Raw genomic sequence first — 17,946 nt, forward strand, 5'->3', positions numbered from 1 at the left:
AATTGTATATTGATATATCTTATATATTTTTCTTTTTTAACACAGCAACACCTATATTCACCTTCAAAAGTCAAAGTTACTTTTCTGATATTGTCAATGAGACGGTTAAATAACTATTTAATCATGCCATGTTCAAAAATCAATAAGCATCAGGTTTATTGAAATAAGTTTTTGTCGACTTCACATCTCCTGTGCAAAGCTGATCATGGATAACAAAATGATTAAAACATACATGATCCAGGCAGCGGAGTGCTTACGTTATTACCAGTTCTATATCCTATGAAATATCCATTGTATTAATCTCTTTCATAATCAAGTTGGCCAAAGCTTTAAGATAATTGACATAGAAAAAGAAAATGTTGAGTGGTATCGATTAATCTGGAATGATTGCATTCACTATTTCGTTGTTTTGTGCTAACAGGGGCGAACATATATTTGCTAACAACTTTGACCAAATTGATATAACAAACTCTTATTAATGTATTTAAAACTATTTAATGATTATATATGGGAGATTATCATACCTTATCCAAAAAATATCATTGCTTCCTATATGCAGGTCTACTAGTTTCCAAAAATAGTGGATAATAGAGATGTAGTGATTAGTAAATATTGTTATAAAAGTATCAAAGGCGAAGGAATGGATAAAATCACGTAAAAACATTATACCAAAAAAGTAAAGTGCTTATAAAATTGGGTGTAAAGGTTTTAAAAGTTTCTAAATTTAACAATCATCAACGCAGTTGTTGATTTGCATATGACTAATGAAAATATCAATATAAATACAAATCAATTTCTAACACCTTCCTTTGCCGTCCATCAATGCACATCTTAATTTAATCCTGTAAATAAATCTTAATCGGAACAGAGACCAAAACTAAAGGGACAAGGGCTAGTAACTAAAATAAACAAATCAAAAAAAGAAAATAAAACAAAAAGTTTAATAATAATAAGTAATAATATACAATGTAAAACATTAATGAAAAAGAGTAGAGTGTTTCTACAGTGACAGTGTAAAAAGTGTTATTTTTCTCAAGGTTTTTTGGTCCAAAAGTGGGTCTGTGTCACGCGAGCGAGTCCAAACACGAGACAGACCAACAGAGTTTTACAAAAAATAGAAAGGGATCTCTTCCTAGACAATCCTACCGTTTCGGAGCGTTTAGTTTAGATAGTCGATACAAGTTTGCTTTTGCGCCTTAATACCCTGTGCAAAGTAATTTACAAATTGCAAAGATTTTTGTTTGTGCGTAGAATTATCGAATGATGACATTATGTTTATAGAGAGAAACAGGGAGTGGGGGAACGGGAGATTCCATGGAGGATACGTCTCGTCTGCGACTAGTTTTCAGGCCCGTTCTTAATTATATTTACAGTTTAGGCCTTGTTGCTCCAAATGTTTTTGTTTTCTCTAAACACATCACGACGAAAGTCAAATATCACCTTGTTGTATTGCGTTAGTTTTGTAAATAATAAATTATATGAAATTAACGCGAAAGAAAAGAGCGAAGGTTCAGTCTTATACCTTTTCTATATTAATTCCCCCCTATCACTCCGAAAATTGTAGAGTTAAATTATTCTGTGTAGAAATTCGATTCTTGCCAGCGCGTCACATTCCTCAAGAAATACGTTCGAAATAAATAACATATTAAATACATTAATTTACAACTAGTATACATTTATAAATATCTTACATAAAACAATAAACATACTTTATACAAATGGAAAACTTCTCTACTTAAAAATTAATAAAATGTCCTATAAGAACAACAATTGCCAACATTAGGTGTTTCTGGTGGATATTTTTTCTTAACTTTACAAAGTCTGACGTTTTCAGGGTCGAGTTGTTTAAATTATTTTGCTAAGTTCTTGATCTATTATTTTTGTATGTACATTAAGTTGTTTCACTGATAACTAGATGATAAACTTAAGGAAGTAAAAATATCAGTTACATATAATTTCATTGGTTTGGAAGATCTATCTACGTCTATAAATAAGAATCGATATAAAAAAATCATTGTTCAAACAGATTCTACTACAAACAAAATATTAAATAAATTCAACAAAATATGTGTTTCATCCTTAACATAATTATTTTTACAAATATATATCAATATATTAAACGGTATAACAAAAATCAATTTTCTAAATGTTCTTATTTCACAGTCTTGTTATAAATGAAATTCTGTTTTCCTGTGAAGAATGTGACCTCAGCATAATGACTCAGAGAAATGATCTCTGTAGATCTAAGTTTGAGGGGATTAAATAAGGAACTTTTGCAGTTCGTAATGGACTAAACCTTCGACGTTGGTCATGTATGTTAAAACGTAATATAACCAGAAACGATTCAGCACTGCGATATCCTACTGATATGTTTCCTAGTAGTTTCACGTTCGCCACCATCGTAAAGGAATATTTTTTTAAGTACAGCAGCTTGATATTTGGTTTCGAAACTCGTAACTTAAGCTATTTTTTGGCACCGATGCGACTTAATATCTGTACAACGTTAAAACAACACAGTCAGTCAGTCAGTAGAGCACCTCAATTTCAGCACGTTAGATTATGTACACAGCGGTCCATTGGGGTGGTTATCGTTCAAGGAACGTCGTGGTGTCTCGACTTTTTCCCACCTCCGAAGCTAAACCAGGTACCCATCTTCCTACCCAAAAGCGAATTGGATCCGGTGACGTTCAACTGAAGCATGGACGAACCTATGTATCCGGACTGGTGTTTCAGTTTCTTGCCCTCTGCAAAAAGAATTAATCGTTAAGTAATAAGTTAATTATATCAATTATTTATGAATGAATGATTTTGAAATGTTTCAGACATTGGAGTGGCATTCAGTCGGAGAGTTGATTAAGATAGAATATAATAGAAGTGTTATGCGCCTGAAAAATTACTTTACATTGCTGACTAATTTTTTCATAAGCTTCCTTTTAAATTTAATTATAATTATAAGAAATATATTTATTTCACTTTTAATTTGTTCTAAGCAGATCTTTTACATATTTTCCAGACTAAATTTATCTTAATTAATCAATTTCATCTAACAGCTTGATCAATAAATGTACCAATTTAGGTGGGTTTTATTGTTGTGGATTATTTTTTAGCTACTTAATGGAAATATCAATTTGTCTTAAAAAACATTGAATCTAACAATAGTACAACTATAATAAAATGGATATCAATGGATGGTGGTAAAATAATCTTGAAAAAGTTGAACGTGAAATATAATTTGATGAATGATTGTTTTAAAATTATAGAACACAGAGGGGGAATCTAAATTGTGAATTCATTAAGATGTTTCAAGTACCATGTACCTGAAAAAGTAGTATACATTACCAATATTTCTTCATAAGCCTCCCTTTTAAGTTTCTCACCTTTTTCAAAAAACCAGAAGCTATTTATTTCAGTTATTACTTCTTCTAATAACTAAGCTATACTAATACTATGCTTTACTGATTATCCAAAGTAAATTTATCATAATTCATCAATTCCATATAACTCTAGTTTAGGTGGGTTTTAAAATTGTGAATTACTTTTTCAGCTACTTAATGGGATTATTAAATTGCTTTAAGATGCACTGAGCTTAATCAATTAGTCTATCACATATTGTATATTCACATATCACATATAATGGATGATAATATGCCTCTGGGAAAGTTGAGTGTGAAATATAATTTAACGAGTTATTGTTTTAAGATTATCTAGATTATTAGTTTATTGAGATTGTTCACAAAATAATTTGAATAAAACACTCATTAAGTTGGTTAAGCAGAACATCAAGTAGTATTAAAATCTGTATTCGAATTGGTCGATTAATACATACATGAGGTGCGATCAAAAAATAATAAGAATTTTAATTTTGGAAAGTTTTAAAATATGTATTTTTATATATTATATGATTAGATATTATGAACTTAGGTCACTGTTTCTTCCAATCCCTTCTGGAATCTCTTCACTGGGTTAGTTTTGGATATTTTAGTAATTCAATTTTTTATTTTTGTGCACAAAGAAGTTAAATGGGATCTTGCGAATATAGAGGGCTTGATGACAATGTTGTTTTCTTGAACATAAGCAAGGCAGTGTGAGTATCTCTATTGTTGAATCGAATAACAATTAACCAACATTCCGAAAAATGTCCTTAGACACACGAAAAAATGTAGTAATTTACTTACGCCTTAGTTTTCTTGGTGGGCGTTTTTGACGGCTTGCTGCGGCTCGAGCCAAGTGTCGAGTGGCCTGAGGCAATTCAAGTCCGTCGACTCGATCCCTGGCAACCAGTTTTCGTTCCTCGATGAAGGCGTCCAGCCATCGCTGTTTGTCTTTAGCAGAACGACAACAAAATATTAAAAATTTGTCGCGAGTCTGATTCAACAATTTGATCGCGTGCCTCACGCTGACCCCCAAATTAGAATCTGGAAAAATTGTATCAATTAATATGATATTTCTCTGGATGGAGTGCTTTTGTATATTACCTTTACCATCAGGTACATCGATAATTTCACTAGTGTCCAGGCAAATCCTACCCTTGTATACGTAAGTGTTTCTCTTAAGTATATCCTGTAATATTAAGTTGGAATATACATTTTTTGTTAAACAATTCGAACAAATTACAAACCTTTTTACAATAAACTATTTGATGGTCAAACAAAAACAGTGTGATATTATTCGTCCACATTCCAGAAGTAACCCGTACCACCTCTCCTTGATGGATCAGTTGAGAACTCAGCTCGATCAAGTCTTCACCCTAATAAAATCATTGTCTTCCTTAATCTGATCGATATCGACATGAAATAATCCTTACCTCCCAAGCCTCAACTCTTTGTTGCCAACCAGCCAGCTTCTCTAGACTCTCCATCCGTCTCTTACGCTCATTGATCATCATCGCCACCCCTCGCATCACCTCCAGGGCTTCCTTGATGTTGGCGTAGTCTTCGTGGTCCGTCCTCGTGTACTTCAGCAGTTCCGCCAATTGAAGAGGATACTTGCAGATTCGCTGGACTGGCGTCAAAAGGTATCCGTCCAGGGGTATCTCGATTAGTCCGCGCATCAGTCGACATGCCTCGAAAAATTTGCTGTAGTTGTTGTACTGGTAAAGTTCTTGTAATGCTGCTGTTGCCATGGGATGGCTGTAAAAAGTAAATATTGGAAAATTAGTATTTAATTAAATTAGTTTAATTTTAAAGAATTCACAACAGATGATGGTCATTTCGTCGAAGATTTGTACCGAGTAAATCGCATTTGCAGGAAGTTTTACCTTTTACTTCAGTTAGAAGATAAAGGCGGTTGAAAGTCATCGAATGCTGTGCGAAGCTTATGGCAAACATGCTCTATCGATTTCAACAGGTGAATACTGATTTTAACGTTTTAAAAATGGTGATCTTGACACCGAAGACAAAGAGCTTTCTGGGCAGTCAAAACATTTGAGGACGACGATTTGAAGACATTACTTCATGGAACCATCAATGGGGAGCGCTATCGACTGCAATTGATGCGTCTGAGCCGAGCACTATGCGGAAAACGACCGGAATACGAGCAAAGACATAACAGTGTTATTCTTCAGCATGATAACTCTCGACCACATGTTGTAAAATCGACGCAAAAAATTGTAAAAGTTGGGCAGTGCGACATTAAAATGGAAAGTGCTACTCCACCCGCTGTATTCTCCAGACCTTGCACCTTCTAATTACTACTTATTCCGACATATGAATGCTTCGCTTCTTATGAAGACACCTAAAAATGGGTAGATTCATGGATAGCCTCAAAATATACATCGTTCTTTCGAGGTGGAATCCGTAAATTGTCTGAACGATGGGAAACGTAGCGGCTATCGCTGGACAATATTTTGAATAAAATACAGTGTACCGATTTTGCACTACAAAGCTTCAAAATGAAAAACTCTTTAAAAATATTTTATATGCCATAAAAAAACGAGCAACATTGTATTAAAACATACTTCAGTACATAAGTGAAGTAAATCCTAAACTTGTAAAGCTGATGGTTAGAAGAGTATCTACTGTGAAATTTTAAACTGTTGGTTAGTGGAGTGATATAAATAAATATTTTTTACTAATTTGGTGAATATACTTTACTCTGCCTTGTACTGCTGATATTCCAACAAAAAATACTTCTGACTGTTGCCAATGACAGTCATTATGAAATTAGGGAATGTTATGCCTAAGATTATTTAGAAATCAAATTGAAAGAGCTAATAATAAATCAAATGTAGAGAAATGTAAGATATAGAATAATATACTATTTTATTACGCAACTTAATACGTTATGAAACACATTTTTTACTTTACATGGTGTTACAACTTTACACGTTAAAATATATCTCTAGTCTATCCAAAGTTGATGTGAACATACGTCATCTAAATTTATGACGTCAAAACGTCGCAATGTTATAGTATATTACATATAGTATTGTATATTTCTATATAGAAGAATTGTGAATTTATTTTCATAGAGTTTTCTCAAAGAAAAAATTACATTATGTAACTGAGCGTTAAAATTTCATAACAAAAAATAAAGCCTAAGAATGGAGTGTTCACTTAGATTTCGTGGTAATGTTCTTTCAATGTTGGATTACGAGTAGTTGATGCTGTAGAAAAGGTAAAAGTGGCAAAAATTTCATTTAATCACAAGTGGGTTACCTGAACAGAACCACTGAAAATTGACAATGTATTGTAAAAAATGTGCAAAGATTGGGATACTGCCAAACTAGCTAGAGCATTTATTACACCAGGAAGAATAAATCAATAAGAACCAGATGGTTAACCTTTCTCAGCAGAAATATTTAGGAAATCGATCATTAGAAAGAGTTTTAAAATTCTAAAGTATAAAATTTTGTTCACTCTAAATCGGAACTCCATGAATCCATACTAATTTTTTGGCAGGGAAGAAAAATAAATAATGTCCTATATAGTGATTTACAGGGTGTTGGATTTCTTTTTGGGTTATGTATTTATACAAATAAGAAGGAAATGAAGAACTTACCTATTGCAATAGTCTGAATACATTTTGAATCCCACGCTGTGCTTCAGGAAACATTCGCCGACGCAGCTACGGTGCGGCGCATCCCAATCGACGCAGGTCTCCAAGTCGCGCAGGAAACTCCGCTGGAAACGCAGTATCTCCTCGAGGTTGATGAAGATCGTCGCGATCTGCTCCTCATTGAACATATCCTCCCGCTTACGGCACTCGGACAAATAACCCTCGGCCACGTCCTGGAGCACTTTAACGAAGTCCCTCTCGGTGTGAACGAGCTCGCGCACCACGCTGGTCCTCACCTGATCGTTGGACAGCAACGACACGCTGGTGCGACGTCGGATCTGAGCGGAGGCCGGACGTCCGGCCGCGATGGCCGCCAAACAATCCTCGACCGTGTCCTCTTGACTGACGCGCAGGCGTACGAACTGCGCGGGAAACCAGCCGGATCGGCCGCCGGTCGATCCCCACCACCACTCGCGGTCGGCCATCTCCTCGATCTCGACCACGTCCCCGGCCCGGAAGGCCAGCTCGTCGGCTTCGATGGCCACGTGATCGAACACGGCCTCCGCCAGGACCACCAGGTCCTCGTCGGCACCGGCCAGTTCCAGGGACTTCTTGCGGCCGCTGAACGAGGCCACAGATGAAACATCCGAATCGGAGGTGGTGTCTTCATCTGAGGTATGACTGGCAGCACGGTTCTCGTGCTCGTCCTCGCTCAGTGCCACCGTTCTATCTGAAAGAGTAATTCAAAAATGATTAGGAGTGATTGAAAGATTGAAATGATGGTTTATTGTGTGGATGAGCGATAATTAGGAAAACTTATGATATGGTATTTAAAATAAATCTCTAATAGAAAAATATTGACTCTACTGATTAATATCATTACAGTACTATTAGGTGCTTGCATATGTGACGACCGCTAAAACTCTTTAGGCCACCTCCACGCTGGACCCAAAGATTTAGATTTAGATTTTGCTTATTAAAGGCCCATCAGCCTCGAGGGCTATTTAGGACCTACGCACTATATACATTTTAATAATACAGAATAAACAATATACAGAACAAAACAAAAAAGCTTATAGTTCATTTAACATGAGTATGAGAATAATATGGAGTGAACAGTTTAAAGGTCCGCATAATATAAGTTAACCGCAGTAGTATTCATAATCTATTATATGTTTTAAGGTACTCCGATGGCAGCCAAATAGTTCATCAGGATCATCAGTTGTTTCATGGATCCCTTCAGGCCAGAGAGCTGTCTTTGGAGGGCGTGTCCTTGACATTCAACTAGAATGTGTTTGATGGTCAGCAGGTATCTACATTTATCACAGATCGGCTTCTTTTATCTCGCACAATTTGTTATTGATCATTAAGTCCTACTTTAGTTGATCCAGTTTTTTATATAGTGCGGTATAATAATATATGTATTCAGATCCCTTCTCCAGTTAGATGGTTTTCCAAAAGTGATCCTTCCCTTTTCCCTGCAAGATGGGCGGCTCTTTCCTTACCTTCGATACCCATGTGGAATGAATCATGCGCCTGTAGTGATTTTAAGCTGTCAAGTCTGGACTGTCTTGAATGCATTTAAGAGTCTTGTATATGGTCAGCAATTCGGCAGTAAAAACACTCGTCAAAGAGGGCAATTTGAAATGTTCTTCCTTCAATGTTGATGTATATGCAGCTCCGATATATTCATTGTTTTTAGATCCGTCAGTGTAAATCTGATGATGATTAAGATATTTTTCGAAGAACAATTGTTTGAAAAGGGAGCGTGCACTAAAAGAGTTAAGAGCATCATTAGGAAGAAGTCTCATCGAGAGATCAATGGAAATAGGTGCGTTCTGCCAGGGAGGTATTTTATTCATTAATTTACCGATAGTAGGTATCTCCAATGATAAGCGATTACAGATTTTCTGGAAGCAATAACCAGACCGTTTGTATGTTTGCCCTTTTACTTTGATACTACGGTTGATGGCGAAAAATTCCACATATTGAGATAGTCCCGGCTTGAGTTTTAAAGTGCCTGCGTACCTTAGTAGCAAAAGTTCTCGTTGGGAGTCACAGAGTAGACTATCAATTGGACTTGTATGTAATGCTTCTAGAGCAATCCTTAGTACTGTGTTCTGAATTGAATTTAATCTTTTTACATATGAGGCCGCAGAAATGAAACACTGACAGCCATAGTCCAGCTTACTCAACGTCAGTGCTCTGTAGATGTCCAGAAGAGTGGTTCTATGAGCACCCCAGTGAAAGTTGGCGAGGGATCGTTTTAGGCTAATATCAGTTAGGCATCTGTTTTTTGTTTGTTTGATGTGTGGAAGCCAGCTGAGGCGTGAGTTGAATATAATGCCATATGGAATTTATGCTCAGGTTTGTTGTTTATGTTATTGCCATCGATAGACGGACCTGTCATTCGAGGACAAATCCTTATACTGGTCGTTTGTTTTTGACCAAAAAGGGAGAGTATCGAGGAATTTTTGCAGAAATTCCTGACTTCTTTTGTGATTCTGATGAGCATGATAAATGACAATGTCATCGGCGAAAAATCGTGCTTAAAAGTGTGGAACGCTTCACGATTTTGCGTGTCATCCTTTCGCAGAGGCTATGCTAATCTTCTATGTATTGTTCCAGTTTTAGTATATGTACCGTAGAAGCGAGTACTGAACTCAAAAAGGATTCGTTCCATGCGGGTCCGGGTATAACAGACAAGCACGGCGACGTTTCTCTCTTTCTCTCTCCTCTTCGTATTTGCATTTCCTTAACAATTCCGTATAACCTTGATCTACCTAATATCCTACCCATCCTTCCGTAGATCACATGTAGTATTTAACGTTAAAATAAATAAGCTTTTATTCAACCAGCGTTTTCTGTTTTTCGGCATTATACTATTAGCTAATAAAAAATATTAAATTTTGTACATGAATATTCTATATATAAAGGTAATCTCAAATTCAAATCGCAATCAATTTGATTGAATATATTTCGGTTATCGAAACCATACTATTTAAAACTTCTATGAAGTCTGCGGTAATTTTCGAAAAAGCTCAAAAAATTCGCGAAAAACTGGATGTTAAATTGAAGCGCTACGATGGAACATGAGCCGCCGTACTCTCCAGACCTTGCCGTGTCCGTCTATGAACTTTTCACATCAATGGGACGTGCGCTTGCAGAGCAGCACCTCGCTAACTTCGAAGAAGTTAGAAAATGGCTCGGGTTTTGCTCCAAGGACAAACAGTTTTTTTGTAATGGCATTCATAAATTGCCAGAAAGATGAGCAAGATATAGAGAATCAAATTGCGTATCAAATACTTTGAGTAAATACATTTTCTTGAAAATTATGTACTATTTTTCCGATAAAAAGCGGCAATGACTTACCGGTAGACCTAGTAGAGTAATTAACAAATTAATAGAACAGTACAGTGAGTGCTTTAATTTACAACCAAGTCTAGCTAAAATCGTCAGCTGTGAGCAATCAAGAGAAATTGAAGTTAATAGCGTCAGTTTGTGAATCGCTAGTACCAATACCAATCGAAGAGGTTTTCCAATATTGATAGGAAAACATAATTTATTAACATTTCTAGTCCTTCCAATTGGATCAATAATTAGAGAAAATTCATATACAATATATGCAAGCACCTAATAACTGAAAAAATAAAATGAAGCAGTTTCAAAAAGGAATCTTTGATATTTGTTTAGCGTTTTAATTGTGGGAAAATCCACGGAAGTGAATTATTTTTAAACGAATTGTTCTACTTACTCCCAATGGTTCTGGTACCGAGCAGAGGTGACAGCTTGTCGATGTCTATCGGCTGGCTGAGAGAGCGCCGCAGGGCAGGTCTGCGCGGTGGAGCACCGTGACTATGTTTGCGCAGCACGACCGCGCAGTCGGAATCGGGTGGACGTTTCCGTGGACTCGCCATGGTGCGCAACAGCCTACGTGCCGCTTGTCGCTGCTCCCAACCAAGTAAACGTTGTCCGCCCAGATCGCTGCGCGAACGTCTCACCGGTCTGCCGCCACTGCGTTGCTGTTGTTGCTGGTGGTGTTTTAGGTCAGCCTGAAATAAAAGAATACATAAGAACAATCTAGCTCCACATGTAGTAACTCGTTGGAATTTTTTTTAAATGAATTACATCTTACATTATATATGCTTAGTACAATCTTAATTTATAAATTGATTTACTACTACTATTTTGTTGTACTTGCATTAATACACAAGTACGGGATTAACACATCACTATGTATATCCTAAATTAAATTAATCCCATTATTAACTACTTAAGCTAAAGTTAAAAATACATTTATACACTAAACAAGTTCGTGTGGTTTGGTTCGCTTTAATCTTCTGATTTCCTGCGTGTTGCCCAATAGTTACATTGCTTTTGCGTTGCTATAATTTAGCAACCTTATTTCATGTTTTAAGGCGAAATATTGGATCACTTCGTGTATCCATTTGATTTCGAGGACATCGTGCAGCTCTTCGTTGATTATGTAGCGATAAGTATGGGTAATTAATCGTATAACTTGGTTTTGGGTGCGTTGAATTCCTAGTTGGTTTGATGTTTCAGTTCAACCCCTTATTTGTACACCATTGGTGTGGCTTTATGATTGACTGATAAACCAATCTCTTTGTTTTTGTATCTTCCAACTAACCAGTACAGTTGCTTGACATTGAGTCTAATCTGCTCTGGTTTTTGTCTACCATGATGTTTCCAATTTAATCTACCATCGAGATGTATTCCGAGATATTTAGTTGATAAGGCTTGAGGAATCGGCCATCCGTCAAGTGTATAATCTGCCACCCGCACTAATTAGGTTTTTGTCATTTCGTCGCAACGCAAAATTAACATGGACAGATTTGGAGCTATTAAGCTGTATTTTCCAGTTTCTAGACCATTTGTAGATTTTGTTAACCGCTACTTGTACTTTTTCTATAGCCTTAGACAGAGATATACCTTTTGTCATGATAGCTCTGTTGTCCGCAATTATTCCAAGCACTGTTTCTGTTGTTGTTGGGATATCAGCAGTATAGAGCAGATACGCAGATACACTACTTGACATTACCCTCTGGAACTCCAGCCGCAATAGATTTAAGCCTTAAGAATGCCCCTTCAAGCGAGATTCTAAATTTTCGTTCAAAAAGATGTGATTACAGCAGTCGACAGTAATTCCATCGTAGCAATTTGCTAGTCAAAAGCTTGTTAGACGTATTTAGTATTTATTTTCTTCGAATGCCTTTTCAACAACCGATGTTACTCTGCGCACGTCGTCAATTGGCCAGTGATTATTTCGAAATCCAAACTGGAAATCTGGTATTTCTATAAATAATTTAATATGTTTTAACAGCAGTTTCTCAAATAATTTGGATATCACAGGTAGCAGAGAAATAGGCCTATAAGATCCAACTTGTTCTTCCGGTTTGTCAGGCTTTTAAGCATAATTATTCTAATTATTTTAAGCACAATATATGTCAATATGATTATTGCTTTTCGTGGCATCTCTTTCAATAACCCAGGTGAAATATCATCAATTCCAGGAGCCTTTTTAGGATTGAGATTGTTATCAATTTCTGTGCTAACTTCCATTGGAGATATTTGATTTACAGCTACTTTGGGAAAACGAATATGAAACAATTTTTGTTAGATTAAGATTATTTATAAATTGATCAAATTAAAAGGAAATAAAATTCCTAGCACTTTAATTTAACTGGCACACCGATTATGTTAACTAATCAAAACCACGCAAGCACGTTTTACGTTGCGAATCGCGGTTTATGTAAAAAACCGTCATAAAATAAAGACACGATTCTAAAAATCGCACGTTGTTCCACAAATTAACGAAAGTCCGAACAAATTCCTGCACGTATCTGTTCAATTAATACTAAAATGATTACGATACGAATACGATTAAGATTACTTCATTCATTGGATCACGATGTCGACTAGATTTCCGAAGTGGTACCGCTTGAATAAATGAGTGGATTTGTTTATCTTAATCGGAAACACTCTAAATAATGTAACTCGTTGGAAATTATTATATAGTTTACATAATGTATATAATTTTAATGAGTAAGTAAGGTATTTCGTTAGTCGGCAATAGTTTATAAACAAATTAACCAAGGAGTTATTACAAAACTTAGCGTTGTAACCGCTTCCTAACTAAAATAGCTCTTCAGAAACTTAACGAAATTCGCATTATAAACAACGTATTTACTTATTAAAGAACTTATTAAAATGTTCCTCAAGTAAATGATCTCATTGAAAACTTTTCTAGATTTATAAAACATATATTTATGGAAAATTTAAGATTTTGAGTGGTATTTTATAAATTTTACTCTTACGGAAAACGTACTCTAAGTCATACTGCTCGTTGGAAATTACAATAAATTGAAACTTATATATTTATAATGTTAACCGTATAAAATATATTTATTTTTAAAGATATTGTTGGAAACATTTCTTCAACACACACACCGTTTAATTATTGATTTAACAGATTACATTTCACAATTTAATTTACATTTTATATATATATATATATTAAGTTCTTCAAAAACGAAACGCACTCTACTTAGAAAATACTTAGAACACTGTTAATATATTTTTAGTGTTATATAAGCTAGCGCGCAAATTCCCTTTTAGATTGTTTAGAAAACACTTTTGAAACCTGTACAACGTATAAAGTTCTCATGACTATATTCACAATTCGAGTTCCAAATAGACGAACTCGTTGGAAACTTTTCTACAGTTCGCGAACCATTTATTCGTAGAAAGTTTAAACGAGATTTTGAGTTTTAACAAACAAGCAACAACTTACAAATCATTTTTAGCCAGGTCGACGTGCGATGCAATTGAATGTCGATTCGTTTTGTAGCGTAGCGACCCTATGCAGTAAATATCCCGAATTCACTTCCAACAAGGCGTAATCGCCGACTCGAACGGGCACAATCGGATTCGACCGAAAACAACGAGCGCAAAGAGCTGCTGCATACGATTTTCGTTGCGATTCCAACTGAATCCGTTAATGAACAAACAATTCGATAAAAAGGTAGAAATACTATGGCGTGTAACAGACATAAACTAGTAGCAGCAATCGTTGATACATGCTATTTTACTTTGATGATGGTTGCGCTTTCTGTTATTCGGCCTATTGTTCGGCCGACAGCAATGGTCAGTTCTCATAACGGTTCTCTCGTCATTAGGCTTTTCTTTTTTTTTAATCTAATTGCCTAATTGTGGATAATTGGCTTAATTGGTTGCTAGATTGGACGTACTGCTAACTTTTATTACCTGCGGAATTAAAATAGTGGAATAGTGTTTCATGTCGTTAATAAAGAATTTATGTAATCCGATTCGGGATAACTTTAAATAACTTAATTTTTTATTAAAAGTGATTAACAGTTAATAATGTTAGTAGATGAAAAGAGTTCGTTGGATTTTTTCTAGAGATCAACTATTTATTACCCTATAAAATGGTTATATATAAGTGATGTATAAATGTTGAATTAAAAAAAAATTTTTGTAGTAATAAATGTTCGCTTTTTCTGCCTTTAATATAAAGAAAACAACAACCCAATAAGTGTTAATCATTAAACAATATAATGGAAGCTTTTTTACCAAAATTATTTTTGCATTAATTTTTGGTACATCAGGTTAGGCGAAAAGGAAAGACTTGACTTAAAATGACACAGAGTGGTTTATCAGTTAATAATAAAGCCTATTTGGACTTATAGTGTACAAATGTTGGGTTGTCTCAAAATATTAAAGTTCTTCGACTAATTACCAACGACTATAGCAACAGTACCAACGAAGAAATGCAGAATGACAATGACACAACATGGAAGCAATACAGCTACTAGACAAAGAGCAGAAAATAAGAAGTCTCGTTATTGTATTGATGCTAGTACAACGGAACAATAGTAATAAATACATTTGTAGATTTTGAAAACTGTATTGAGCATATCTAATATAACAAATTATTTGAGCGTTCACTGAAGTATATTATCTGTTTGATATATACATTAATCGTTAAAATAAAATGGGGTGTTTGGTGTCAGAAAACCTGCATTTGATGAGAAATGCATCCACGACATTATTTGCTGTGGACTTTGGGCTCAAAACATCACTGGACCTTACTTCTTCAAACATTGGGCTGGTCAAGCATTCAACCAACTGACCAGGGATGACTCAGGATGTCGTGATAGTACAACAGAGTTATTTTTGCTTAAATTGGATGATATGTTGTTTCAACAAAATATTGCCACACAACTCATGAGACAATTTAATTAGTTCCATTTTGGTTGGATAATTAGAATTATATGGTTATATAACAAGCCGTATTATAATTAATAGTAATACCTCATAAGAATGAAATCCCTGGGTATGTCCTATTGGCCTAAATAAGTGATTTGAAGAAGTAATGCAATTTGAAGATTTTTAACTATTGTAAGCCAGTTGACATTCGGGTGGGCCGATTTGGATTTGTTTAAATAATTTTTTCCTAGAGCTCTTTATATGCTTCATAAGAGAATGGCTAATCTTGGGCTTTAGTTTATATTTTGAAGGCTTAGTTGCTAAAATAGGATACACATTTTAACATTTTAAACTTCATGTATCACTAATAGTATTTAACTATACATACTTAATATTTTAATAACCTACCAGAGGCCATAGGGCCTTTAATAGTCATATCACCTATATTTAACAATATATATTTGAATTTTTCCAATATGTCACAGTTCACACTTTTATACGTTTACAAAGAACTGTTTTCTTTTCATAATTATTTATAAATATTCCACAGTATTTACCGGATATTATCGTAATACAAATGGAGACCTTTATCTACTGTGGCTAAGTGATTATCAATAACGACGCAAAAGTAGGTAAATGACATTTTAAAGATTATCAAACCATTTTTGACGATCCATCGACATTAATATTACATTAGATTTGGAACAGAAAATGTATATTAATTTCACTTGTGTTTCAAAATATTTCTCTTTCCCTTTCTTTCATTATGCGTATACGTAAAGCTATAAATTTGTGGTTACATTATCTAATTATCCATACAACACATAAATATAATCAATAAATCCCAGCCTAAAACACATTTCCAATTATTTTCATTGAACAAAGCTAGAATTAATCGTTAAAATAAACCTTTTCCACATAATAAATTCGAGGTATAACAAGAATCATGCTAAATGAAATGCTGTATAAAAATTCTATGTAATTAATAAAGATAACAAACATAATGAGGACATGTTATGTTTTGACTTACATGAATTATCAAGGTAATTCACATTATATAAATAAATAATTATAAAAAAATTATTTATTAATTTTTCTTTTATTTTCGAAGATCTCCATTCCTCCTTTCATATACAGTTCCAAATTTGTCTTAGATTATTTATAAGATTGAACAAAATACCGCGATGAAAGTGTATAGTATATTCAAAGTTATTTTGTAAATACGTCATCCGAATTTGTGACGTCAAAACATCGCAATGTTGCCGCATTAACTCTGAGTTTTAATTTAGTTTGGCCTTGACATTGAACACAATTCTAATCTAAATAAAATAGTTGAAGTTGCTGAAAATATTTCAACTTGAATAGTTGAAAATGTTATCAAATATAAAGACTAAAGTTAATTATATACCTACAATAGTTTGTAGGTTAGTTATAACTTCTTATCACTATTGCTTTCACGAATTTTGCATACGTCTGACAATCGGACGACTTTGACAGGCTCATTCGTGTACGTCTTCGGACTAATCAGACAGCATTGTGTCTCTTTTTAACTAGAATAAAATGAGAAGAAAAATATTGTCTGATTCTAAAACGAATTACAAAACTTTGAATAGAGTATATATAGGAATTATACATATAGTATATCCAGTAAAATATCTAATGAACGTCATGAAAATTTATAACGTCAGCATGTGGCAATGTTGCCGCATTAACTTAGAATTTTTGGTTTACAACGTCTGCCGATTTGTAACGTCTAATTATTATGACTAATATTTTGAAGAATTTTGTAGACGTTTTGACAAGAGGGTCCAGTACCAATACAAATCGAATTTTATAGATTAATTATAGGTTATATGTATCGAAGCATCACAGAGCATTATGTCCTTTTTTAACTAGGGTAAAATGATAAGGAAAAATCCAACAAATAGCATATGGCAGGATTTTCGATGTCATTTATGATGTGTATTGGCTATAGAACACATTTTATAAATCACACCATAAAACATTTCTAATTATTTTCTTCGAAAAAACTTGAATTGTTAATGAAAATTAATCATTACCACACAATACACTCCAAGTATAAGTACAATACCGTTTGAAACGCTGTATAAAATTTTTATGTAGTTAATAAAGATAATAAATATAATGAGGTTTTGAGTTATATAAATTATTAAGGTAATTCACATTATATAAATAAATTATTATATCTTATAAAACAAATCCACATAAATCTCTTTAGAATTCATCAAATATACTTTTTATATACATTTAGAAACCGTACAAAGGTATCTCTAAATAACAGAACTCGTTGAAAATTCTTAGATTTTTGACATATTTATAAATATGATGTATAATTACTTCGTTTAAATTGCATGTAATCAAAATTTGAATAAATTGTTTTATTTAAAATAAAAATTGTCTGAAATTTAATTTCATAAGTTACATGGTTAAGATAACGTTAGTAACGAACACTTTAAATATCTATATATTTTGAGTTATAAATTATTAGTCTAAATTCCAGATATGCAACAGTTTTTTACACAAAATCTAAACAAATAACATTTAAAACTTTAAACAATAGAGTTCGGTACTGAGGTTAACTAATTATTTTGTGGAGAATATTAAATCATAAAACTAACAATTGGTAACAAAGCAAGCAATAATTCGTAATAAATTTTAAACTCAACCTGAACATATTCTCAT

At 34.0% G+C, this 17,946-nt stretch overlaps 1 protein-coding gene and 1 non-coding gene across 2 annotated transcripts in view; both read right to left on the reverse strand.

The window, feature by feature from the left end:
• Positions 1–927: 927 nt before the first annotated feature.
• RhoGEF3 (Rho guanine nucleotide exchange factor 3) overlaps positions 928–17,946 on the reverse strand; it is a 421,983-nt gene continuing 404,964 nt past the window's right edge. Inside the window, exons 16-22 of the mRNA XM_076419229.1 lie at positions 10,751–11,048; positions 7,000–7,726; positions 4,805–5,129; positions 4,619–4,747; positions 4,476–4,560; positions 4,176–4,415; positions 928–2,744 (exon numbers count right to left, since the gene is read on the reverse strand). Coding sequence (XP_076275344.1) covers positions 2,593–2,744; positions 4,176–4,415; positions 4,476–4,560; positions 4,619–4,747; positions 4,805–5,129; positions 7,000–7,726; positions 10,751–11,048 — 1,956 coding nt within the window. The 3' untranslated portion in view covers positions 928–2,592. The remainder of the gene's footprint in view (positions 2,745–4,175; positions 4,416–4,475; positions 4,561–4,618; positions 4,748–4,804; positions 5,130–6,999; positions 7,727–10,750; positions 11,049–17,946) is intronic.
• On the reverse strand, positions 9,548–9,654 carry LOC143189382 (U6 spliceosomal RNA). Its single transcript, XR_013003841.1, has one exon. It is a non-coding gene; the product is annotated as a U6 spliceosomal RNA (small nuclear RNA).

The sequence above is a fragment of the Rhynchophorus ferrugineus genome, unplaced genomic scaffold (assembly GCF_030347505.1).
Source record: "Rhynchophorus ferrugineus isolate W39M unplaced genomic scaffold, kcgeb_rfMv2 rfM1, whole genome shotgun sequence".
Lineage (NCBI taxonomy): Eukaryota > Metazoa > Arthropoda > Insecta > Coleoptera > Curculionidae > Rhynchophorus > Rhynchophorus ferrugineus.